The 27,278-nt window shown below is 36.8% G+C and overlaps 1 protein-coding gene across 1 annotated transcript in view; it reads right to left on the bottom strand.

Moving 5' to 3' along the window:
* The window catches only part of tdrd12 (tudor domain containing 12), a 63,661-nt gene extending 37,053 nt beyond the window's left edge, over positions 1-26,608 (bottom strand). Inside the window, exons 1-5 of the mRNA XM_067380399.1 lie at positions 26,564-26,608; positions 15,070-15,170; positions 14,612-14,658; positions 13,320-13,484; positions 6,422-6,558 (exon numbers count right to left, since the gene is read on the bottom strand). Of these exons, the coding sequence (XP_067236500.1) occupies positions 6,422-6,558; positions 13,320-13,484; positions 14,612-14,635 (326 nt within the window). The 5' untranslated portion in view covers positions 14,636-14,658; positions 15,070-15,170; positions 26,564-26,608. The remainder of the gene's footprint in view (positions 1-6,421; positions 6,559-13,319; positions 13,485-14,611; positions 14,659-15,069; positions 15,171-26,563) is intronic.
* Positions 26,609-27,278: the final 670 nt, after the last annotated feature.

The following is a 27,278-nucleotide window of genomic DNA, read 5'->3' as shown; positions in this document are numbered from 1 at the left end:
GCGCCTATTGCCAACAACACCCGTTCCTCAACACCTGCGGCTCGGACTCATGACCGGGATCATTATCGCTGTGACCGCTATATCTTTCAGTTTCAAACGATCTGTAAATCCAGTGCAGAACTGGGCCTTGTTTATGAAACCATAAGTGCCGATCCTTATGGTTGTGTGCGCGTGCGCTCTTCCGGGAGAAGTGCCCGTACAAGGAATTCTGACCATTCTGATGTCACTCAGGCCCCCAAAAAAAAAAAAAGACTGAGAAATTTATGAGGATTTGGAAGAGCATTTCTGGCGCATTCAATATGCAATCAAATATATTAATACAAATTGGATGTCAACAGATACTAAATTTGGCTCAAATCATAACATGTTCAAGGAAAGACAATAACCAGATTGTGCTGATACTAGTTAACACTGTATACTTATATATAAAACAATATAATTACACACACAGAATTCCATTGGGATGTTTTTAAAATTTTTAAATTTAAAATGAAAACTAGAAGACTTTCAAATCAAATGAGCCAATATTTTATTCACATTAGAACACAGATAACAAATGTTTAAACAGAAATGTTACACTTCTATCCAGTAAATGAGCTCATTTCAAATTTGATGCCTGCTACAGGTCTCAAAAGTTGGCACGGGGGCAACAAATGGCTAAAAAAAAAAAATAAAAAAAAAAAAAAAGGATTCAGCTGGAAGAACGTCTAGCAACTAATTAAGTTAATTGATATCAGGTCTGTAACATGACTAGCTATAAAAGAGATGTCTTAGAGAGGCAGATTCTCTCAGAAGTAAAGATGGGCAGTGAAACAGTACATAAAAAGATTGTGGAATACTTTAAAACAATGTTCCTCAACGTCAAATTGCAAAGGCTTTGCAAATGTCATCATACAGTGCATAACATCATCAAAAGATTCAGAGAAACTGGAGAAATCTCTGTGCGTAAGGGACAAGACCGAAGACCTTTATTGGATGCCCGTGGTCTTCGGGCCCTCAGATGACACTGCATCACTCATTGGCATGATTGTGTCAATGACATTACTAAATGGGCCCAGAAATACTTCCAGAAACCACTGCCGGTAAACACAATCCGTCGTGCCATCTGTAGATGCCAACTAAAGCTCTATCATGCAAAAAGGAAGCCATATGTGAACATGGTCCAGAAGCCCTGTTGCGTCCTGTGGGCCAAGGCTCATTTAAATTGGACTGTTTCAAAGTGGAAAAGTATTCTATGGTCAGACAAGTCCAAATTTGACATTCTTGTTGGAAATCACGGATGCCATGTCCTCCGGGCTGAAGAGGAGGGAGTGCGTTATCAGCGTACAGTTCAAAAGCCAGCATCTCTAATTTATGGGGGTGCATAAGTACACATGGTATGGGCAGCTTGCATGTTTTGGAAGGCACTGAATGCTGAAAGGTGTATAAAGGTTTTAGAGCAACATATGCTCCCCTCCAGACAACACCCATTTCAGGGAAGGCCTGGTGTATTTCAGCAAGACAATGCAAATCCACATACTGCAGCTATTACAACAGCATGGCTTCGTCGTAGAAGAGTCCGGGTGCTGAATTGGCTTGCCTGCAGTCCAGATCTTTCACCTGTAGAGAACATTTGGTGCATCCACTGACAGGAATAACACAAAATAGGTACCATTTTAAAGCTTAGAAACTCATTTTGTTCAACTCTTAACCAGTGCTGAGTTATCACTCGAAAACAGAGTGTACCACCCGAGGGTGCCACCTAGCTTATAAAAAAAAAATAAAAAAAAAATAATAGGTGACATTTGAAAGCTTAGTCTGAATTTTTACAATGAATGTAGCAAATATGATTAACTCCCAAGTACTGCAGAGTTATTTGCTGAAAAACAATTCATAATTTAGTAAATATTTCTTTCATTATGTACTCTAATGTGTCAAAAGCATCATACAGCTCAGATAATCATGTGTTACATGTCATGTGGTGTAGAATACAAGTATAATTGTTTTGGGCTTTGACTAAATTTGAGCGAGTTTTTGTATGTAAAGCCCCGCAAGACCCATATGTAAATAAACAGATGCTGTATTTCTCACGTTTCTCATCACTTCATGAAACATGCTCCGATTGTGGAAAATTGGACTTTTCAAAAGATTCTCACGATTAAAATGAATCCAACATCATAATCCAATAAGCCGATCACGAGATATTGATCATGCAATATTGACAAAATCCCACAGGCGCACAGATGCTAACTGAAGCTATAATGTAGCTATCATTTGATATTTCAGCTTATAACTTAGATGAAACATGCACAGATTGTAGAAAATGGCACATCATTACTTACAATAGATTCTCCCAAGATCAAAATAAGCCGATGTGTTTGGCATGAGTTACTTCACATGAAAGAAGAGTTTTTAAAAATGCCCATCAGGGGGCGCCAATGGATAAACAAAAAAGGCTACCTTGGTTCCAAATGCTCTAACTCTTGATTTCATTATCGGATCACAATGAACGATGACCAGATACAGTTCACATATAGGTGAACATCACCAAAAAAGTCTTCCTACCTTATTTCCTCTCAGAGTTATTGCATGTCAAATATGAAATGTTTGTACAATTTTTTAAAATCGAGCAAACTTTTTTTGAATTTCTCAGCAGTTTCTCAGCATGAAAATGTCCAAATTTATATTTTATTTTTATTTAAAAATGTAAAAAGATTTTTCAAAACGATACCAACCTTTTGAGCCTCCTTGCTAGAGATTTGAAATTATGAATCATTTTTGTGCATGTCACTCAGAAAAACAAAAACGTTCAAAATGCCTACCTTTGTTCAAAATTCTATAACTCTTGATTTCTTCATGCAACTACCGTGAAATTTTATCTAGATACAGCTCACATAGTGGAAAAAAAAAACCCCAAAAAAAAAAAAAAAAAAAAAAAAAGGAATTAACTTGCTACCATATTTCCTTCATGAGATATTCAATTTTAAATCAGAAAGATGTAAATTAATTCCACCCCCCCCCCTCACTTTTTTTTAAGTTTCTCAGCATAAGAATGCCCTAAATGTATTTGTTATATATTATATATTATATGTTATATATTTTTTATATATTTTTTTTTATATATGTTATATATTTTTTTTTTATTTTTTTTTTTATTAAATTTATAGTTTCCTTTCAAATGATACCAACCTTTTGACTCTCCTTGTTACAGTTTTGGAGTCATGAGTCTTTACTTTCTTGTGTGTCACTCAGAGAGAAAAAAAAAAAAAAACCCTCAGGGCTTAAGGGGTTAAACGAAAAATACAAAGACGACCACAAACTCTTCAGCAGCTGGAAGCCTATATCAGGCAGGAATTGGACCAAATTTCAACACCAAAACTGCAGAAACTCATAACCTCTTTGCCCAGACATCTTCAAACTTTTTTGAAAAGAAGAGATGCTACACCATGGTAAACATGCCCCCGTCCCAACTATTTTGAGACCTGTAGCAGGCAGCAAATTTGAAATGAGCTCATTTTGTGCATAAAATTGTAAAATTTCTCAATTTAAACATTTGTTATCTATGTTCTATTGTGAATACTAATATATATATATATATATATATATATATATATATATATATAAATATATATATATATATATATATATATATATATATATATATATATAATAAATAAATATAATAAATAAATATATTATATATAAATAAATAAATAAATATATGCAACACTTTTTGTTTTTGTCCCCATTTTTCATGAGCTGTACTCAAAGATCTAAGCCTTTCTATGTACACAAAAGGCCTATTTCTCTCAAATATTGTTCACAAATCTGTGTTAGTGAGCACTTCTCCTTTGCTGAGATAATCCATCCACCTCACAGGTGTGGTATATCAAGATGCTGATTAGACAGCATGATTATTGCACAGGTGTGCCTTAGGCTGGCCACAATAAAAGGCCACTCTAAAATGTGCAGTTTTATCACACAGCACAATGCCACAGATGTTGCAAGTTTTGAGGGAGCGTGTAATTGGCATGCTGACTGCAGGAATGCCCACCAGAGCTGTTGCCCGTGAACTGAATGTTCATTTCTCTACCATAAGCCGTCTCCAAAGGAGTTTCAGAGAATTTGGCAGTACATCCAACCGGCCTCACAACCGCAGACCATGTGTAACCACATCAGCCCAGGACCTCCACATCCAGCATCTTCACCTCCAAGATCGTCTGAGACCAGCCACCCGGACAGCTTCTGCAACAGTTTGTGCAGAAATTTTTTGGTTACGCAAACCAATTGTCAGAAACCGTCTCAGGGAAGCTCATCTGCTCGTCATCCTCATCGGGGTCTCGACCTGACTGCAGTTCGTCAGGTGGGCAAATGCTAACATTTGATGGCGTCTGGCACTTTGGAGAGGCGTTCTCTTCACAGGTGAATCCCGGTTTTCACTGTACAGGGCAGATGGCAGACAGCATGTATGGCATTGTGTGGGCGAGCGTTTTGCTGATGTCAGCGTTGTGGATCGAGTGGCCCATGGTGGCGGTGGGGTTATTGTATGGGCAGGCTTATGTTATGCATAACGAACACAGGTGCATTTTATTGATGGCATTTTGAATGCACAGAGATACCGTGACGAGATCCTGAGGCCCATTGTTGTGCCATTCATCCACGACCATCACCTCATGTTGCAGCATGATAATGCAAGGCCCCATGTTGCAAGAATCTGTACACAATTCTTGGAAGCTGAAAACATCCCAGTTTCCAGTTCTTGCATTCAATACTCTGCATTTTGAAAGCAGCTCCCTGATGCATGCAAATATCTCCCAATATGAAAGCTATGTTAGACTGGGCTGTGTAGTTGTAACCATCTCTCAACTCTGTATCATGATTGACGAAAAATTTGGTCTCTATTTGCACTTTGAATATTGAGAGAGTACTTTAATTATGGTTGCACTTAAGACTAAAAGAAAACTATTTATTTACAGTTTTTATTTCTATGATCAAAAGCTCATAAATCATGTACATCAATGCCTTTAAATATGACCCGCTGGATCACTGGGATGATCAATTTTAAAACTTTTGAAAAGCAAGTAATGTAAAGATTGCGTTCAGATTATAATGTTAATACTAAACCCTTGTTAAACTAAATACCTTGCTAAACATGATATTTGAGCAACGCAAACACAAATTAATCATACAATTAAAAGAAATAACTGATCTTCCTACATAACGCGGTCACCGTTTCCATCGCATATCGTGTGTAAACTCTTGCATTACTAAGACAACGACCAAAGATCAGACCCACAACGGAAAACAAAACCATACTGGTGGGATTAGATCAGCATGGATAAATAAAAGCAAATAGGTTTAATAAAAGATTAGATTTGAGGGACAAGTTTACAGATTATGTCAAGTTTAGGCTTAAAATCATGAATTGGTGCTTCTACATCAGTGTTATTCATCTATCTTTTCCCTCTGATTTTTGGGATAACTTATGGGTAGGGTTAGGTTTAGGGGTAGGAATAGGGTTAAAACTAAATTCAGACTAGAATGTTGTTCCAGGATCAACAAAATATGTTGACCCAGGAACACATGTAACTCAGCAATATCAGGACGTGCATTGCTTGTCAGCTGAAAACAAAGTTGACCATTTGTATTAGCAAAATTGCACAAGTTTTACAGTTAATAAAATCTTTAAAAACAAATTACATTAATTATACATTGATTTCCCTTGAATTCCCTTAAAGTAAATTAAGTAAGATTGTGTAAAAGGAGCAAGTGTGGATTAATAATCTGGCCCCCTGGTATTAAAGGACAAAAAATGTTGGCCCTCGGCACTTGACCCATCCCTGATGTACATGTAAGATATTTATGAAATCATACAGGAGGGAATCCAGTCAATTGAGTTTGTGTCAAAACCTTTTACATTGCTCAAGTATTGTTGTCTTATACTGCATATGATAATTCCCCCAAGATGTCCATGTCCTTATTTCTTCAGTCAAAAGAAATTAAGGTTTACCAGACGAGGACTAATTGTCTTATTTAGCAAAACGATCGGCCATTTTCTAAAAATACAACTGTATATGCTTTATAAACACAAATGCTTGCCTTGCAAGTGCTTCTGCCAAAACCGCCTTCCGTATTCTTCAAAAAGCTTAGGGCTGTATGCCTTACACCTTCCCTATTCAACTTACAGAACGAACGTGGCACCAGTTCCGTTTTTTCCGTATATGAATATATGAACTAATATATGAACTAATCCTTTAAATCATTGTCTTAATAATAATATTAGGCCATCTCACGACTCCTGTTTTTCTGTCCCCAAATTTAAGACCCCTTAAAATGGTAAGACTCCTGTTATATCATAAGATTTTTATGACCTTAAACTAGATAAAACTCTGTTTAAAGCATTTTAAGTGCCCACAAGGACCCTGTATAAAATGCTTCATACTCATCCGCTCTGACGATGATGTGATCTCCATGGTCTACTAACAAACACCAGGCCTGAGCGTCCAGCGTCCCCTCCATGACAGACTCGACCACGGCGCGACACCAGCTCTTCAGAGCCTGACTGAACACCACACACACCTGAGGAGACACAGAGAGAGACTAACGTTAGAAAATCAAACAGCCTTCTTTCAAATGGAGTTTCATTTTATATTTATATTCATATAAATAAAAATAACTTGGAGATGTAATGTGTCACTTTTTTTTTTAATTCCATTTTTCTTCACTGCTTCATTTAAATCTTGTAAACAGTCTTGTGGTGTGACGAATGACTTTTGAAAGTACAAATATTAAAATTTACAAATATTTCATGTGTTCCTCCCACTTACAATGAAGTAAAATTTGCATTCAGAATTATAAAAGAATTGGCTAAATTGTGTAAACACCACTAGTCAAAAAGACATACTTGACTTTTTATCCTTCTCGTGATCTTAAAGTGTCCCGAAGTGATGATGATCAGACGTAAGGCTGAATCAGTCTCCTTATTTGCGCATGTCTATTTCATTTGAAGACATGATGAAATGTGTGCATACATGGTGTTGGGTCATGTTTAGAGCAATATATTATATGAAATATGTCTTACCCCTCGCTTCGCTTCAAAAGGCCTTTCTTAACCCACTGGAGTAATACGGATTACTTCGATTATGGATGGATGCATTTCCTTGTTTTAAACGTTCCCCCCCATTCACAACCACTATAAACCTTGGAGAACTAAGGATATTTTTAAATATATCTCTGATTGTGTTCGTCTGAAAGAAGATAGTCATGTACACCTAGGATGGCTTGAGGGTGAGTAAATCATGGAATCATTTTCACTTTAACCATAAAATGACTGTAAAAATGATGATTTCAACAGTATTTCAACCTTAAAACCATTTTTTTTTAAGAAAATGGATGACTCAAAATGATTAACGATATAAACATTCATTTAAAATAGGATTAATTGAATATGTGTCGAACTTCACATTGGTCTCAACAAAAAAAAAAAAATGGAGACTCGTTGAATGAAAATGCAATTTCCATCTCTGACAGTAGATGGCACTTAGGGAACAGCAGAAATATATTGGTTTCCCAGTGACCTCTGTAAACAGCTTCTAAAGACTACTTTATTAGGCATTTGTCATGATCCTGGCCTTTTCTCCAGTCTCTGTCTCCCTCTTGTGGTCACACACTCTCACACACACTTCCACTTCTCCGCTCATTATCTCTTTCAGCTGGTTCCCCTTTCGTTCCCCTCTCTTCACCTGTCCCTTTTTCCCTCTTGATTGTCTCTGCTTCTTATTCCCTCTTCCTTGCCCTGTCTTGTTGTCGGATTATTCAATGTCCTTTCGTGTAGATACGTTTGTTTACCTGTCCTGTCTTATCCTAGAAGAGTGAAGTCATTTTTTGCTGTGAGTTATACTGCCATTGGACTGTGTATTATCCAGCTGTGCATGTTTGCAGAGTACCCGTTCTGCGCTCGCCCTTGGCTGTTCACCCTGACTACTGTCTTCATTATTACTGACTGGCTGAAAGCATCTCGGGGTCCCTGCCTCTGTCCTCGTGGAAGTTTGTAGATTTCCTTTGATCCATTCGTCTGGCTATTTCAGTTCTAGCTCTGTTTAATGCCAGTTATTTGTGTTCTTGTTACTCTGTGAGGACTATTTACTTTATTCATTAAAGACTGAACTGCACCCAGCCCTGGTCTTCCATCATTTTTGACATAACAGCATTATTCGTTGGAACTTTGATTAAAGGTGCTGAAGAGGATGTTTTGTTTTATCAGTTAGTAAAGACAGTTTCAAGTAATATTGCAAAAATGCTTAAAAGACTATTAGGTGCACTGAAAGGAATAATAATATACATCATCTGTGCACGAGGTAGGGCCTTAAAAACATCAGCGAATCGTTTACGCGATCATCGCGTCAACAATTGGCCCTCTGGCTTGTCAATCACTGCCGTGACGTTCCTTGTGAGAGACGTGCGCGGCTGCGCGCTCCAGTAACTTTCCACACTCCACAGGCGCTGCATGCAATGTTTTTGTCCAGAGACAGGAGTAACAACTGCAGATTATGAGTTACCTGCGGTGAGTCCGACATAATGAATCCACTAACATGACACAGTGAATGTCGGTGGTAAACACTCGTGTTCCAATACTCGTGCACGAGTTTTGTTCTTACGCATACGCTCATTTAAAAAAAAACTCACTAACAGTCTTTGGTTTCTCAGTTGACGAAAAGATCCTCTGTAGCACCTTTAACCATTTTTTATGCAGCTCAATACTGAGCCAAGCATCATTGAATGTGCACTTCCCTGGCACTAGGGGTGTAATGGTTCTCATTTATAAATAAAATCGAATCGTACTGTCCTCCACCCACGGTTTGGCATGCACTTGCACCGCGGTTTATCTCAGATCTGATGAAGTATCTATAATATTTGTTTTTGAAAATAGCAACGGTTAAAACAGACAGAGTTTGGATAATGTATGTTTCAGTCGATGGATACGTATTCTGGCTTCCCAATACATTACAACAATAGCAATGATCACAAAGCATGGACTAAACAGTCACTCTTTGTAAACTTGGTACACTGCGAGTGTCACTTTGCCATCATCAGCCGGGTGTTGATAAGTGAGGCCTGAACAGCACATGCAGCTATCTGTGTTTAAACTAAACTCTTTAAACATTTAAGAGCAAAACAAAAAAGAGAACTTGAGCGTGCTGTGAGAAGATGCATCTCTGCACTCATCTCAGATAGCGCACAAATACTTCTTTCAAGTCTTGGGCTTGAACAGACAAATTCACACAAAAATTATGTCAACATGCCCATCTTGGCGAGTATTCTAGCAAGCATAATCAGTTATGTCTTAATTGAACTTAAAACAGTTTGAGAAATACAACGCATGTGTAACTGTGAATCTTTGCTCTACTGTATTTATTTGTGCTGTTGCTTGTATTTTGATTAAAGGTGCCCTAGAACTTTTTTTTAAAGACCCTGAATGTGTCTGAAGTTTCAGCTCAAAATACCCCATACATTTTTTTTTTATAATTTTTTTAACTGCCTATTTTGGGGCATAATTAGAAATGCGCTGATTCAGGGTGTGTGGCCCTTTAAATCTGGTGCTCCACGCCCCAAGAGCTCACGCTTGCCTTAAACAACATAAAAAAAGTTCACACAGCTAATATGACCCTCAAAATGGATCTTTACAAAGTGTTCGTCATGCAGCATGTCTAATTGCGCAAGTACAGTGTTTATTTTGATGTTTACATTTGATTCTGAATGAGTTTGATAGTGCTCCATGGCTAAAGCTAACGTTATACACTGTTGGAGAGATTTATAAAGAATGAAGTTGTGTTTATGAATTATACAGACTGCAAGTGTTTAAAAATGAAAATAACGAGTCTTGTCTCCGTGAAAACAGTAAGAAACGATGGTAACTTTAACCACATTTAACAGTACATTAGCAACATGCTAACGAAACATTTAGAAAGACAGTTTACAAATATCACTAAAAATATCATGCTATCATGGATCATGTCAGTTATTATTGCTTCATCTGCCATTTTTCGCTATTGTACTTGCTTGCTTATCTAGTCTGATGATCCAGCTGTGCACAGATCCAGACGTTAATACTGGCTGCCCTTGTGTAATGCCTTGAACATGAGCTGGCATATGCAAATATTGGGGGCGTATATATTAATGATCCCGGCTGTTACGTAACACTCAGTGTTATGTTGAGATTTGCCTGTTCTTCGGAGGTCTTTTAAACAAATGAGATTTATATAAGGAGGAGGAAGCAATGGAGTTTGAGACTCACTGTATGTCATTTCCATGTACTGAACTCTTGTTATTCAACTATGCCGAGGTAAATTCAATTTTTGAATCTAGGGCACCTTTAATGGTTCTTATTTTCTATATTTTTATTCGACAATAGTCCATTTTCCCCTGAACATAGAACATACCAAATGGTACCTAAACCTCGACCTAAAACGCTGATAAAAACAGCCCAATCTGCTCAAGCCACTTTTTTCAAGTTTTTTCACACTCCTCCCCCCAGTCAGAAGTGCGGTTAAAGGTGCCCTAGATTCAAAAATTGAATTTACCTCGGCATAGTTGAATAACAAGAGTTCAGTACATGGAAATAACATACAGTGAGTCTCAAACTCCATTGTTTCCTCCTTCTTATATAAATCTCATTTGTTTAAAAGACCTCCGAAGAACAGGCGAATCTCAACATAACACCAATGTTACGTAACAGTCGGGGTGTACGCCCCCAATTTTTGCGTATGCCAGCCCATGTTCCCAACATTATGAAAGGCATTAGACAAGGGCAGAACGTCTGGATCTGTGCACAGCTGAATCATCAGACTAGGTAAGCAGCAAGAACAATAGCGAAAAATGGCAGATGGAGCAATAATAACTGACATGATTCATGATATCATGATATTTTTAGTGATATTTGTAAATTTTCTTTCTAAACGTTTCGTTAGCATGTTGCTAATGTACTGTTAAATGTGGTTAAAGTTACCATCGTTTCTTACTGTATTGACGGAGACAAGACTGTTGTTATTTTCATTTTTAAACACTTGCAGTCTGTATAATTCATAAACACAACTTCATTCTTTATAAATCTCTCCAACAGTGTAGCATTAGCTGTTAGCCACGGAGCACAGCCTCAAACTCATTCAGAATCAATGTAAACATCAAAATAAACACTGTACTTACGCGATTAGACATGCTGCATGGCAAACACTTTGCAGACCCATTGTGATGGTTATATTAGCTGTGTGAACTTTGTTTATGCTGTTTAAGGCAAGCGCAAGCTCTTGGGGCGTGGAGCACGAGATTTAAAGGGCCACACACCCTGAATCGGCTCATTTCTAATTATGCCCCAAAATAGGCAGTTTAAAAAATGAATTAAAAAAAAAAAAATCTATGGGGTATTTTGAGCTGAAACTTCACAGACACATTCAGGGGACACCTAGGACTTATATTTCATCTATATATATATTAATACATCTATATACATCTATATATATTAACACTCTGAGGTCTGACGGTATCGCCGGCGATACCACCGTGGTTTTTTTCTTATCAGTGTGAAAGAGACTCAAAATACTCCGTCAATGTTGCACATACAATTAAGAGTTATACACCATTTTAATCTGTGGAATATCTTCTTTCATTTGTGTACACTCAGAGTAAAAACAGAATTTTGTGCTTTTTGTAAAATAAAGAAAACTAACATGATGCGTGATTTCTCCTCTCCCTCTGAACGAACTCCAATCTGATAGTTCTCAGAAAATGAACTGTAACTTAGTGAATACTAATGACAAAAAAATTACACTTATGTCTAAAAAAACGTTAAGATGTCAGGTTTTAAATCATGTAAGTCAAATCGAAAACAAACCTTCTTTGTTTATGTAATCTGTATGAAAAGAGAGCCATGTCAGAAATCCGTGATTCAGCTCATTATCTGCTAATGCGGCCACGCCCACGGAGCCAGCGCTATTCAGACGCTAATTCAGTCAATACATGCATTTATTATCTCAATCGTGTATTTATTGTCTTGAAAAGTGTTTATCTGGATGTAAAAGTCATGGTTAGCGATCTCTAGAAGACATGCAGTTACTTCCTGTTTACTTGTCTTCTACAGATGAAGTTTAGATGAGTTTTTGTTTCTTTAGCGCCCTCCTGCTGCTGTATGTATTGGAAACTCCATTCATGGAATAGCCTCTTCTTCTTTTAGATGAATTTGTGGACTAAAATGCACAGAGCGCCCTCCGACTTCAAGGATGAATTGAAAACACCAGTGCTCATAGTAATGACAATGAATATTAAAGAAATATAACTCCTCTGTATAGAAAATTGACATAAGCATATGAGAATCCAATATTTCTCCAAATGTGCATGCTTTTAAACTAAAAGCCTATATTCAGACTCTTTGCATCACAGAAATACATTATATTTTAAAGTATAATATAAAACCATTACTTTATATTGTAATAATATTTTTCTGTATGTTTCATATATCATAATGAGCTTGAGACATCACAGAAGGTTTTTTTTCACAGCCTACCTGACTGAAATGCCTCATTAATATGCAAGTCATTTCAGCTCATTACTATCCAATTCTTTTGTCTTCTCAGGTGAGAATGGCCCATTTTCAGTGGTGATTCACGCCTCCTCGCATACTGTGTTTCTTGGCAAAAAGTGTCTTACAAAAACAATCAATATATTGTTAAATATGAAGGAGTAGGCAGCATAATTTTTACATAATTTTGAAGCAAAAACTCTAGTCTACAACCTCCAATACCCTAAAGTCTTATGAACACAGATTTATTATACTTTTTTTGGCCTTATTTCAGTGACTTAAGTTTTTTGTTTTTTCAACAACCACGCATAAATGTTATTCCTTCAAAAACACAAACATGTACATACATGTTCCTCACATATTATTGTAGCCTAGTTTGTGCTGAATACAGTGTAATGACACTTTTTCCATTAATATGTTTATGAACAACTGAAAAAAGCACAAATGTCAGGGCATGTCAAAAGTTCTCCAGGCCCCAAATCAGCCTCAGACTCCAGAGGGTTAAAGGGCACCTTTAAGGCCAATTATTGTAATAGCATCATATTATAACAATTTAGTTTTAGATTAATTCAAGAACTTTCAAATACCCATGTTTGTTTTCACAGACTTCCCAGGCCTTGAATTCGTGGGAACCCTAATATTAAAGAATGAGTAGTCATGTCCCAACTTTTGACTGGTAGAGCAGCATTTTAAACCGCAGGACAAGTCAACCTCCAAAAAAAGAATCATAGATATTATCAATACATATTCATGATCTGACATGACATACCAGCCCCTCCTTCAGTTCAGCAGGCTTTAGTTTTTGGATGTCCAGGTCGACCTCATGGTAGAAGAGGTTCATTTTCACCCTCAGCTGCTCATATTCCTCTGGATTGTCCGGTTGAATGCCTGGTCCTTTCAGCACTCGAGCCCACAGACATCCTGGGTCTTCAATCTGACAAAAAACACAGACAGCTTTCAGTTTCATCATGTTCATCAATAGCTACATTTATGCAAAGCAAAAAATTCTTGAACTAATGTCTCAATCAGACAGAAACGCCTTCATGTAAGCGCATCAATCCGTATGAGCTCGACCTTAAATAAATGTAGTTTGGAGTGGAAGGTGTGCTGTAGACCTGAAATAATCTGACATGGTGACTAAACACTGACTGACGCACTGCGTACACGCTGAAGTTTTGTTCTGAATACATTTCACATGTAAACAAATGGATTGCAATGATTAGGGTTGATATAACTCATTTGAAATAATTTGAAATCAGACTGAATTAATTATTGCATTGATGAAAATTAGTGCATGTGAACATACATTTGTTGCCATTACAGATAACCCATTTGTTTAATGCAATGATTTTAATGAGTCAAATCGGGTCTTTTGTACATGAGGTTTTTTCTTTTGGACAAAACATCTTTTTTTGTGATGCCAAGGACCCCAAATGTGATGACTGCTTTGAAAGGGACTGTCCTTCCAAAAATATAAAGACTATATTTTCATGTATAAAAACCTATTAAGAAAAGAAAAAAGAAAATGTAATTATAAATAATTAAATTATAAATAAGTTATTATAAACAAGCCAATATAAATAAGCAATAATACTGCACTATTTCAATAATACATTTAATTTTTTCTACCCACAAATAACAACTTGATCTAATTGGAAAAATGTAAGCCACTTCAGTGCAAATACATAAATAGAAATGCATATGTTGTCAAAACTCTTTTTGAAGGGGTCACCCAGTCCTTCTTGTAACAATTATTACACTTACATATTAATTACGGCGTTACATATTTCACATCACAGCAAGAGTGTAACTATCAGGGTTATTGATAAAACCATAAATTAACTTGATCTGAAATAAAATGCAAAAAAAAAAATAAAAATAAAACATTTGTCATTTTCATTTAATTTATATTCATGTACTAAAATAAATCTAGCTAAAATTAAAATAAATCAGAAGATATATAAAAATATAAACAAAACATATGAATAAAAATGATAATAGTATTTCAATGATAGTAAATATATGTATGACAGAAACATCTGCTGTCATGTAGTGCTCTACCTTGATTATTTGTATTTCTAACATTTCTCTGATTTCCCCAGCAAAATCTGCAACAGAGTGAAAAAAATAAGACAAAATTAATCAACATGACAGAAAATGTAATGGCAGTGTATGAAGCACAGCTGGTGTTCAGTGCTGTGAAATATTAAGTACATCACATGAAAAGCAGGGTTTTTTTCCCCCCCTTCACACAGAATATGAAATTCTTTCTTCTAGTCGATGAAAAAGAATGAAACAATAAACAAAAAAAATATTCTGCAAAAGAGGGCAATGAATGTAGGGGTGCCCCACAAGCCAATTTCTGTAGATTATTTTTTTTAATAAAAATTCTCTTTATTAAATTAAATGACGTTCACCCATGAATATGGTTCGAATAGTTTCTGTGGATTGTTTTGAAGGAAAAAACACTTTTCATGGGGTGCAGTAAATTTTTCACTGCACTTTTTCCTCGCACTCACTGCTTGTTTGTAGTCAACTTCTGATTCAACCAGTGCCGTGAGTTTGGGATTGGACTATCTATTTGCTGAACAACGGCAGTTTAAAGAAATGTCTGGGAAACCTGTATGAAGAAAAAAAAAAGTCAGCAAGAAACAGAAGTTGCGATCATCTTTTCTTCCCTGTTGTGACTTCGGCTTCTAAAATAAGAACAAATGTAGGGCGGGACTTGACTTTGCCCATGGAGAATTGATTGTAGGGCTGGGCAAAAATAAATAAATAAATTTGATTAATCTTTTTTTTTTTTTTTTTTTAAATGTGGTTGATTCGATATCAACAGTGTTAATTTCGTTGATGAATAATTTGTCGATTTTCATCAACGTTATTTTTTCACGGATGAAAACGAGACGATGACTAAATAAAAATGTGTTTTGAATGACTAAAACTATGACTAAAATCTACTCTAATATTCGTCAATGAATAAAAACGAGACGAAAATGAAAGAGAGGGACGATTTGGGAAGATATCCAGTCAGGAACGCTGTCCTGTGTGGAAGATGCGCACATTTGAAGTGTAATGTGCTGATCTAACCGCGGGAAACGCGGCACTGTTGCGCCCTCTACAGGCTCGTGCAGCAGCACATGTGACTGCTTCACAATTAATGAATAGCGCACATTTATGCCAAGAGATTGCTTATAAATTAATATTGATGAATTACGACAATGTTTACTACACTATGTTTATATGGTAATGTGCTGTAGGTTGTAAGAATGCATATTTATCTCCCTCATTAGTAGCCTGCTACTACAATAGGCTAAAACGTATGTAAACTTATTTTATTTCATCTAGTTTCTAAGCTTTACCTTAACCTGAGGTATTAAATTAAATAAAAACAGACATTTAAAAGCAAAAACTAAAAGACAAACAAAAAAAATTAATCTAAATCTAAAACTAAAAATCAAATCTAATCAAATTTTCAACAAAAACTATAGTACCTCAATGATAAGTGTGACATATGCTGAATTTTGCTCTTTCGTGTCTTTTTGCACTTGAACGGTCAAAAACTGTCCACTCTGGCGAGCAAAGTACAGTTGGGTGAACAAACAGTTTAGGGAATATCAGATGTACCTCTATCAGTGTATAGGATCTGTGTATTGTTAGAGAAATGCTTTATGCATTACAATTTAACTAAAATCTTATGATATTTAGTCAACTAAAACTAGACTAAAACTAAAACAATTTCCGATGACTAAAATATGACTAAAACTAAACGGCATTTTAGTCAAAAGACTATGACTAAAACTAAATCAAAATTTGCTGTCAAAATTAACACTGGATATCAATTCTCAAAAGCAACGAATCAATCTTTTTCCCATATTTATTTCCACAAACACTGAACATATTATTGTCCTTTCCACTAGAAGTCATCCTCTTATTTACCTTGTGTGATATTACAGCACAGGTTAAAGGTTGTTTTTCTTTTCTTAGTTTGTGCTTTAATATAAAACATTAGCTTTGTTGTTATGTTTCACTTTATTTCGATAAGAAACAGGCTACGATGTCGAGCAGTGCTAGAATTGATTTGTGTGAGCCCGAGGCGCCGGCATGATCACTTTAACTGCTTCCTTACACCAGTGACCTTAAAATACAACTTATGTTCATACATAAACTTAAAGAGTCTAATTTTATCAGTGTACACTCACAAAAACAAAAAAAGTTTGTTTTTTTTAAATAAAGAAAACAGGTACCACTTTCAGCCATTTCACTTTCCTTTTCCTTGAACATGTTTATGTGGACATCATCGCAAAAATAAAATCAAAACTCAGCATATAGGCTACTACTTGTCACACCATTTTTTTCTTTCATTTTGTTAATCTCTTAAAAAGGTACTCTAAGTGATGTCACACGTTTTTAGGCCAAAACATTTTTTGTCATATACAGCAAACATCTCCTCACTATCTGCTAGCTGCCTGTCCCCTGAACACAAACACAACAAGTCCATTTTGTGATAATAAAGTTATAATACTTATACTTAATTAAGTTTCTATTCCAGTTCATTTTGTTTTGCTGACTATCAAGTTTATGAAATGTGACGCACAGTCTTTGTTCAACTTTCTTTTCATAATATATATAAATGCATAACCTAGGCCTATTTGCTTATCCTGTAAGATCGTGAATAAAAATGAAGATGTGGACGAAAGAGACTATTAAACGTCTTATTAAAATATAAACATTAAAATTATGGGAAATAATTGAATGTGACAATTTTTACTATCTGGTCCGTCAAAATGACGAACAGTGCGAAAGTCTAACGTGACCTCTGGCTGTTACGCACATTTTGTTTCTCAAACTGAATAAATGTGGTAACTATGGGACTGTTAAATATATTTGTAATTTTTTTCTCGATATTGGCAATTATCGTCTGGCAACTGACTTTTATTATTAGCATCACGATACTTGCAAGATATCATCGATATACGATAATATCGTTATATCACACAGCCCGAACTGATACAAAAATGTCATTGCTAGTTTTTGCGTGGCAACTTGTGTCGTTCCTGAGATGGTGACAAAGAAGTGGCGAAATGTGCGAGATTGCTTTTATACAGCACTTAAGTTAATATTGACTAATACAAATACATCAAAATAAAAATGCAAATGAAATCAACAGTGCTTTAGCTTTTTCAGGAAGAACAGCGGTATTCAGATTAGTAATACCCAACAGAAATTGAATAAAGTAATCAAATGTAAAATAACACTGTATACATTAAATATGGATTAATCCTTATTAAAACTACAAAAGTTGGCCAGCATTCAGTCGCTGCTGTGTTCACACTGCACGATGGATCGGCAACAGACGGTGTCACACTGCACACTGACTTTACGATAGGAAGAATGGCCGACAACTCTGCCACGCAAACTACGTTTCACAAACACACGCGAGATGTGACAAGGAAACAACACAATATCACGCATGCAAGACCAGAGTTCTCATGTGAGACTGGGTTTATTATTAAAAATGGTAGCCTGCAAGAAGCTTGCAGTACGAATTGCCTGTGTGCTGATTTGCAGCGAAAACAAGAAAAAGAAAAGAGGAATATTGAAGAGGAAATGGTTGGGGAGATATTGGGTCTCATTCATGAAACAAAAGCAGAACGAATTTTTGTGTAAATCGTGTGTAAAGTGATTCTGGCGTAAATTTTCGGATTCATTAAAATGTTCGTATTTTCCAAATTTTAGTTGGTACGAAAGAAATCTACACCTGCTCCCAGCCACACGTAAATAGTGCGTTTAACATCCGAATGTTTTGCTCATTAATAAGGCTCTATTTTAATTCACCTTAATAAGGTACATTACACAGCATTTTGAAAAAATATTATATATAGTAATTACATACATTTTTTCTTTTTACTTTTATTGTGAGAGCCAGTAATATCTGCAAACGGAGCACTTTAATCAAATAAGTGATTTCAATAGGGCTGGGCAAACTAATGGCCCCTTAAAGCTGCAGTAGGGAGTTTTTAGAAAACGTTGACTTAGGTCACTCCCCCTTGCTCTCTGCTGCGCTACAGCCCTCCCTCCACAGCTCCTCCCCCATCACAACGGAGCCTGCCGTGAACGCGCAGGCTGGTAAGCAAGCAGGACCGATGACGGCGGATAAACAGTTATAGCACATTCACTGATACGAACAAAACGTCAACAATATGATTTAAATTGACTATGGCCTTCCCATACTTTGACTACAAACTTGGTCCTCAAAACATTACGTATTTTGCAATACATGTAATGTAACTACATGACGTATATGCACTATTTCTATAAGTAATAAATAGCTGGTAAGATAATATAACGGTAATGTTACAGTACGCAAATAACTGGCTTCTCCGGTTATCTCTGTATGTATATTTTAGCCAAGAATAAAACAAAATTTGTTATTAAACCACTCTGCCTCTTTTCATTTTATTTAGAGAAACAAACAAAAACATTAATAGCCTCAGGCAACGAGTGATTAATTATCTGCAATGTCTGCTTATATTTATAACAAAACGAAATATTAAACAACCCTGCCTCTTTTCGTTTACATTTCAAACATATTAAATGTAATACTATTTGTGCATACTCCGATTGAATGAAATGAAATAGGCTTTAACATAAAACACAACCTTCTCTTTTTGTTAAATGTTTTTTTTAATGTTCAATAATAGTCATTATAAAAGGTATAAAAATATACAATAAGAAATAAAGCAAACAATTCAGTCAAGCGTACAAAATCAGCGCTTTAGTATGATACAAAAGTTAAATAGCCATATATAAATTTATGAAACGTCACGTTGCCCTCAGCTAAAATGGAGCCAGCGGCAAACGTCAGAAGGATTAGCCGAGGAAAGGCTGCTCTCGGCTGGGCACATGAGCGCTGAGAGTCCGTGATCGCCTGGATCTCAAAACAACGACAACGTCAGATCAAATTGTCAGAAAGGCGCTATCTTTATCAATTAACCACAAATTTCAGCTTTAAACCAGCACATTCTCGCCTGAAAAAAATCTTAAAACTGCATATCATGACTTAGAGCCCGATCACACGAAAATGCGTATCAATAGTACGAGTTTGTAATCTCGTAGAATATATACGCCAAAATGAGTTTTTCGCGTGCATATGATACGCACTTTATGGGGTATTATATGTACAAAACTGGATTGTTTGTCCGCCATAAGCAAAGCTGCTGCACACCGGTAATCTTGAATTTGAACACCTGTACACGCTGTGCACTATGGCTGTGTGCATGATAGGAGTGTGATCAGCGCGCACACGAGCTTGATTGACACTGCTAAGACACTCCTCCTGGCTCTGATTGGTTGGTTCTTACCGGGAGCGGTGTATTTCTGCAAATGGCAATAGGACCACTGGGAGGAGCCAGAGGAGCTTGATTTATTCACAGATTATCCGTCTCATATTCTACTGTCAGGACATAATGACAGGTTTAACAAATATGTAAAAAATACATTTTTACAAAAGTTACCTACTGCAGCTTTATTTGTTATGGAAATTGTTTCCTATAAAATGGCCAACATCCTTCGTTTGGTGTCATAATATGATGCCCATATAGTTGTCAGTCGGATTTAATGGGCGGGATTTATGGTAATTGAGAATGAGCGTGCACCCCATTTACGACTGATTGGAATTCATTAACACACACACATTTCACACACACACATCACTTCTGACGTTTACGAAGTATTTGTGAATCAGGAGAAGAGTTTTCGGGAAGGTCTCTTTACGCGCAAATCACTCGCATATTTACTCGTATATTTACCAATGTTTCATGAATGAGACCCACTGTGATATTGATATTGCTGATATTGTGGTCTATAACTTCTCCCCGAACTCCCCGCTGCTCTGTATCTTGCTCTCTCATTGGCCGTTGGTCATCGCCGATGTAGTTTTCAGTCAGAACACTTTTCACACTGCAGGATTTAGAATCACCGACAGGTCCAGATATTTAGCATGCCAAATATCTCACGGGCGTCGGCGACTCGTCTGCGATTCAGATCGCGTCTTTGCTCATTCACACTGCGTGATTGTGACTCGCTTGAACGAGCTCCGATTTGCCTGTGATTTCGGGCATTTGTCGGCGATTTCTCAAAACCTGTCGGCGAGCCAAAATCGGGGCTAAAATCGTGCAGTCTGAATTAGGGCTGCACGATATATCGCATGAGTCTAGGGATGTCCCGATCACGTTTTTTGCCCTTGAGTCCGAGTCATTTGATTTTGAGTATCTACCGATACAGAGTCTCGATCCGATACTTCTATTATACATAAAGAATAAAGAGCAGCGAAAAAACAGATCCAGGAACAGTGCTTTTCAGGTTTTTCAGGTATCTTACAGTAATTTTCACGTACAGAAAATGGATAAAGTAATCAAATATAAAATATCACTGCATATTATCTTTATTGTATAAAATAAATAAAGATGAATCATTGAAGTTACAAAACAGTGAGTGATTTCTTTGTTATTTGTTGTTTTATTTAACATTAAATACAGGCAGCAGGAATAGTTTTTTTTCCCCTTTAAGACATGCACGATCCAGTACATATACTAACATGCGCTGTCTTGCTCGACTTATATACGTTCACTTAAGACATAACTGACTATGTTTGCTAGGATACTCGCTAAGACGGTCATGTTGACAATTTTTGTATGAATTTTTCCGCTGAAGCGCAAGACTTGAAAGAGAACTCAGTATTTGTGCGCTGACTGGAATAAGCGCGTGTGCGCTTCGGATGAGCGCACGCAAATCTTCTCACAGCGCGCGAGCTCTCTTTCGCGTCTTGTTCTTGAAGGTTTAAATCAGCAAGGCTTAAATGAGTTTAGTTTAAACACAGATAGCAACGTGTGCGGTTCAGGTCTCACCTGTATCAACACCTGGGTGATGACGGCGTAAATGACTGGACATGAGAGCAGACGGCACTCGCACTCAACAGTTTACAAAGAGTGACTGTTTTATCCATGCTTTCTGATTATCGTTGTTGTAACGTTTTGTGCATCCATCGACTGAAACGTACATTATCTGAACTCTGTCTGTTTTCCACGTTGCTATTTTAAACAAACCATATTAACCAATAGATGCGTCTTCATTTTGAGATTGACCGCGGTGCAAGGGCGTACCGAACCGTAAGTGGAGAACTGTGGCACTCCTTATACATATCCGAGTCCTGATCGGGAGGTAACGTCCGATTCCGATCAAGTCTGAAACCACATGATCAGGCCTGATTTCCGATCACGTGATCGGATCTGGACATCCCTACATGAGTCCATACATTTAAGCTTCATATTCTGTTTTCCAAATTGCGATCGCGATTTATGATTATTAGAGAATTTAACAATATTCCATTATTTATTCCACATGGAATCTTTCTTTTCCCAAATCTTCATTCACGCAGGGGATTATAAACGTTTCTTTCGTTCGCATTTAGGCCTATTGTATTCGCATTGAACACTGTAGGACAGAAACCTTTTTGCTTGTGCGTCAATTTCTATATAACAGTTTGTACTTGTAATTAGACTTTATAATGCGCGTCAAGTTTATTTGTATAGCGCGTTTCACACACGCTGGTGATTTTTAGTTTCGTTTTCTCTGGCAGCATAAAATCGAACATAGCCTGAACGTCTTGCCCCTGCTGAGGATAAAACTCGCTCTTCAGACCTTTTACCTCAGGAGATAATATGAAAATTTTATTAAAGAGAAATGGTCTCTTTCCTCAAAGCGCAGCTTTATCAAAGACTATAATAACGGAACTTTGGCTATATGACGCATATTTGTGTGGAAATAAAAAACGAATGCTTTTTGAAATAATATTTAACTTTTTTATTATTTAGGTTACCATTATTTACCGATATTTATTTCATAGTTTTACAGGCTGTATGTGTTGTTAAAATAAACACGCACGTCTTTTACCCCTGTTGAAAAAAAAGCATATGCTGGTCCTGGACCAGCATACCAGCTTCAAAATCTTCAAACTCTTCCAGCATATGCTGTTTTTTTCAACAGTATGTGGATGTTTGAGCATTTTTTTATTTATTTTTTCAAAATTTATTTCATTGAGGTCGCATATGCACACACAAACAAACACACACTCCAAAAAATATTTAATTTTAGTTTGTAAAATAGGCTATATAAAATATTAAAATAGTTCCAACAGATTTTGCTGTGGTACCGAAATTGGTACCGAGAACCATAAAATTCTCATAGTATCGGTACCGACTACTTGAATTTTGGTACCGTGACAACACTAATCTGGGTCTGATTCGGCTCAATTTGATACAGCAACATAAGACGCCATTATTTACATTTCCACTGGAGCACAATTAACTACAAATGGTAAGGGGCATTTCCGGACGCTTCAGCGAATCACGATACACTGGGCCAGCTACCAACCTGCTAACCAATCTGTTGCGTTATTTTCACCCTCTAATGAGTCTGAGTAATATGCGTTTACAACAAAAATAGCACAGCCGCTAACTGAATACAAGTATGTATATTTCACGTGCTCATAACTTCATGAAATATGCACAATCATAAAAAAATTGCACATCAATATTTAAAGCAGATTCTCAGGATTAAAAGTGATCAACGCAATATATTATATTGATTTTGGATTCAAAGATATTACTCACGGAATGATTTAACATACTTGGCTAAAAACATGTCTCATCTCTCTGGGATGCAGTATGTATCCAATGTTCCCGGACCCATCCATGTTCGTTTTCCAACGTGGAATAACACAAAATAGATATCATTTTAAAGCTTAGAATCTCATCTTTTTAATGCATCTAACCATTTTGAAAAACTCCTAAAGATTGCTGAGAAGCACCTCTAAACCGGCGTTTACCGCCCATTAGCGCCACCTGGCTGCGGAAAAAATGAACAATTTTTCAAACTATTCTTTATGCAATCACCACGAAATTTTAACCAGATGCAGCTCACATGTAGGAGAGCATCACCAAAAAAATAATTTTTAGCGACCTTATTGTAGGGCTGTGACGGTAGGCATGACAACCGTGCCACCGCGGTCGTGGAGTGTCACCAGCGGTAGTGTGACTTCATATATATATTTATATCTCTCATTTTGACAGATTATGTAGTTTGTATGCAAGCTTGTTGTAATTTCCACGCCTGTCCAGTAGGTTGTGAGCGTGCTCCAGTGTGGCAGCAGAGCGTGAGTTGTGTCCAGAATAAAATGAAAACGATGCACTTGATTACACACAGACGAGCACCCAGTTTAAGTAAATTGTATAATGATAAAGTTACTTATGCATGCTTACGTTTTTTTATTTTTCTTGCTGACTATAAGTTAATGGTCAACGAATGACTTTGAGGTATAACGTTACGTGACATTGTTTGCAACACGGATTGAACTGACGTGATACAGATTTTGGTAAGCTACTGTATCTTTCAACATATTTTTTTTATTTTCATTCATGTTTATTTCATTCTGTACGGTAGTAGAGGATGATCGCATTCACTCACAATCCCTGACAATAGTTCAAGATGAAAACTGAAAGTGACGCAGCTTGTCTTTGATCAACTTTTCATAGTATAAATAAATGCAAGCCTATGCCTATTTGCTTATCTTGTAAGTTTGTGAATTAAATGTCTTATTAAAATATATAAAAATTAAAATGTCAGGTAATTATTGATCATGATGGATTTTTTTTTTTTTACGATCCTGTCCATCAAAATGACAGCGAAACGCAAGTCTAAGGCAACCTCTCTCTATTATATATATATATAAAAATACAAACCCCGCCCCCACTTCGGACCACACCACCGCAACACCAGCGGTTGTTGGTGTTACCACCGCGGTAGTAAAAATTTGCCACTGTCACAGCCCTATCTTGTGTTCCTGAGTTATTCCATGTCAAATAAAAAAAAAAAAAAAGAATAATTTTAATAAAAATTATATATATTTTTTGTCTTATCAGCTGTTTCTCAGGAAGAAAATGTCCAAATGTAATGTAATTTTAAATTTTAAGAAAATAAAAGCGTTTTCTATCAAATGATACCTACCTTTTGACTCTCCTTGCTAGAGTTTTGGAGTTATGAGTCTTTACTTTTGTGTGTCGCTCAGGGGAAAAAAAGAAAAAAAAAACTCTAAAAAAGCCTTCAGGTCTTAAAGGGTTAAGAGCCGCACGGATCCAATATAGACCTACCGTTACACACGCGCACTCTCAGTGTTCACTTAAAGTCCCTGTAAAGTCATTTTAAAGTATGTGTTCTGAGTTTGTCACACCGTAGAAAAATGTGTTATTAACCACCCAGCCACTTTATGCGTCATCGACAGTTATATAGTTGTAGGGGCGGGCTATGCTCGGGGGTCTAAGTGCGTCATCAGACCCCTGTTTTAACTCCGCCCAAAAAATCCTGAGCAGAGACTTGATGAAAAACTGTTTAACGCTCTAACTTCACAATTAAGCATTACACAATTCACAGTCTTTGTAATGTGTTTCAGCAATAGATTTGTAACATTTATAAAGTATTTAGAAAGAATTCTCAGAATTGACTTTACAAGGACTTTAAGACCTAACCGACTGCATTTACGAGGATATTTACCGAAATGGCATTTTGTTACATTTGTGCGTAGTCTATTTGACTGTTTATGCGCGTGTCTGAAGCCCATAGTATACTTTGCGTTCCACCTTAATGTACTTTAATTGCACTGATTAATCTCAAGAACGTCCCACAATTTAGCAACAGCAGACTGCATTTTACATAACTCTTATTCATTTGATTTGGATGTTAAGTTTGGAAGGTATGAAAGTGCACCCCTGTAAAAGAAAGAAAGTTGCGCTGGACGGAAGATGGCAGTGGTACGGTAATCGTTTTACCTTGATTATCTTGTATTCATAATCGTTGGAAGGCAAAATCAAAATCGAAAACACGATTAATTGCACAGCCCTAACCGGTGTCGACGTTGTAAAGAGCAATACCATTGTGCAGCGTTTACCTCAGTAAGTCGACAGACTGGATCTCTGAGCTTGTGTGAGTGAGTGGAGGCGGGGCTAATTAGCATATTCACAGATCCACGTATACTAAATGAAGCAAGGGTGTAGAGTTACATTCAAGCTATTTTAAGCCATGAAGAAATTGTTTCACAGGAAAAATTTAAATTATTGAGAGCGGCACTTAATATACAGAGCCGTAGTTCGCAGACAAGCTACGCAATATCGCGTTCATAATCGCAGATGAATCACCTTCGATTATGAACGCGATATTGCGTAGCTTGTCCGCGAACTACGGCTCTGTATATTAAGTGCCGCTCCATTTGAAAGCAGGTGATGGACATTTACCGCTAATCACAGAACCGGCTTTACTGATGAGACACGCATGACAAACACATGCGATTAATCGTGCAGCCCTAGTTGTTCATGCTATAAATTAAAAGATACCTTTACAAAAATGCGACTACTCAGTCATGTATTCGGCTACAGTAAAGCTTTAATCAGGATAAAACTGTATATTGAAAGCTAACAAACAGCAGTGACAGCATCTAAACACTTTGACACAAATACTAAATGAAGTACCATTCATAAACGTCCTTTAAAAGCCGCGATTGGAGAGGTTCTGCCTGACCCTCTTCATCTGGGTCTGATTCGGCTCAATTTGATACAGCAATATAGGCGCTATTATTTACATTCCGTCTAAGCGCGTAATAATGGATGGTAAGGGGCGTGGCATTTCTGGACACTTCAGCGAATCACGATAGACTGGGCCAGTTACCAACCTGCTGACTAATCTGAGTACACTGCGTATTTTGGAGGGAGTGGCTTCATAGAAGCAGGAAGTCAAACGAGCCGTTCATATGACAGTGGAAACAGAGGTGTAGAATAAAGGTAAAATATATGAAAAATACAGCGTTTTCAAAAAAATGAAGCATTAAGACATGTTAAACTGTGCCCAAAAAACACAATCAAGCCTAGAAAAAAACCACGTAACCACTCCTTTAATAGGTACACTTACCCTAGTAGTTATAGTCTCTTATTGGTCTGTTTAGATGAGCCGTCCATGGAACAAACAAAAACAAGCCCTAAAAACTGATAAAAGAACACATACATACACTTGACATTTAATTTTATTAGATGATTAGTTAATTGCATTTGCATTTCAATAAAACATTTGCAGTGGGTTTGTTAAAGCTGTTTTTATGGATGTTTGGCCCGAGTTTGTTGTATTTACACTGCTCTGACCAGCAGGGGTCACCAGCGTGTGGCGCTTCGAACGCTTCGAAACAGTGAATCATTCTACGAAGCAATTGGTTCAATTGATTCGAAGCTTTGAAAAGCTTCGTTTCTCAAATCACTAATCAGTGGAATCACTTTCAGATTGATTTTTTCCTGTTGATTAACGATACGAACATTGACAGCTAATCAGAATCCATCTTACTTTAAAGAAATAAAACTCTTGCACCTATAATAAAAAGAACGATACAGTTATCGTTCATGGTGTGAACGGGCCTTAACGATGTATGTTTTGTCTGCTGTTCCGCTTTATAACGACACATATGGCTGTATGTAGGCTATCATCGTGTTAATAACTGTCGTGTAGTGTAAAAACATGCCCATTTATGCATAAAATACGCAAACGATTCTTACCTCTCGACGGCTTGTTGTGAAATGCTCGAGCCGTTGGCGTGACGTGCAATCAGTGACGCAATCACTTGAACAGATTCAGGTGC

Source organism: Chanodichthys erythropterus, chromosome 24, assembly GCF_024489055.1.
Source record: "Chanodichthys erythropterus isolate Z2021 chromosome 24, ASM2448905v1, whole genome shotgun sequence".
NCBI classification, from domain to species: Eukaryota; Metazoa; Chordata; class Actinopteri; order Cypriniformes; family Xenocyprididae; genus Chanodichthys; species Chanodichthys erythropterus.
Note: the sequence above shows the minus strand (reverse complement) of the source record. Positions and strands in the feature narration are given on the sequence as shown.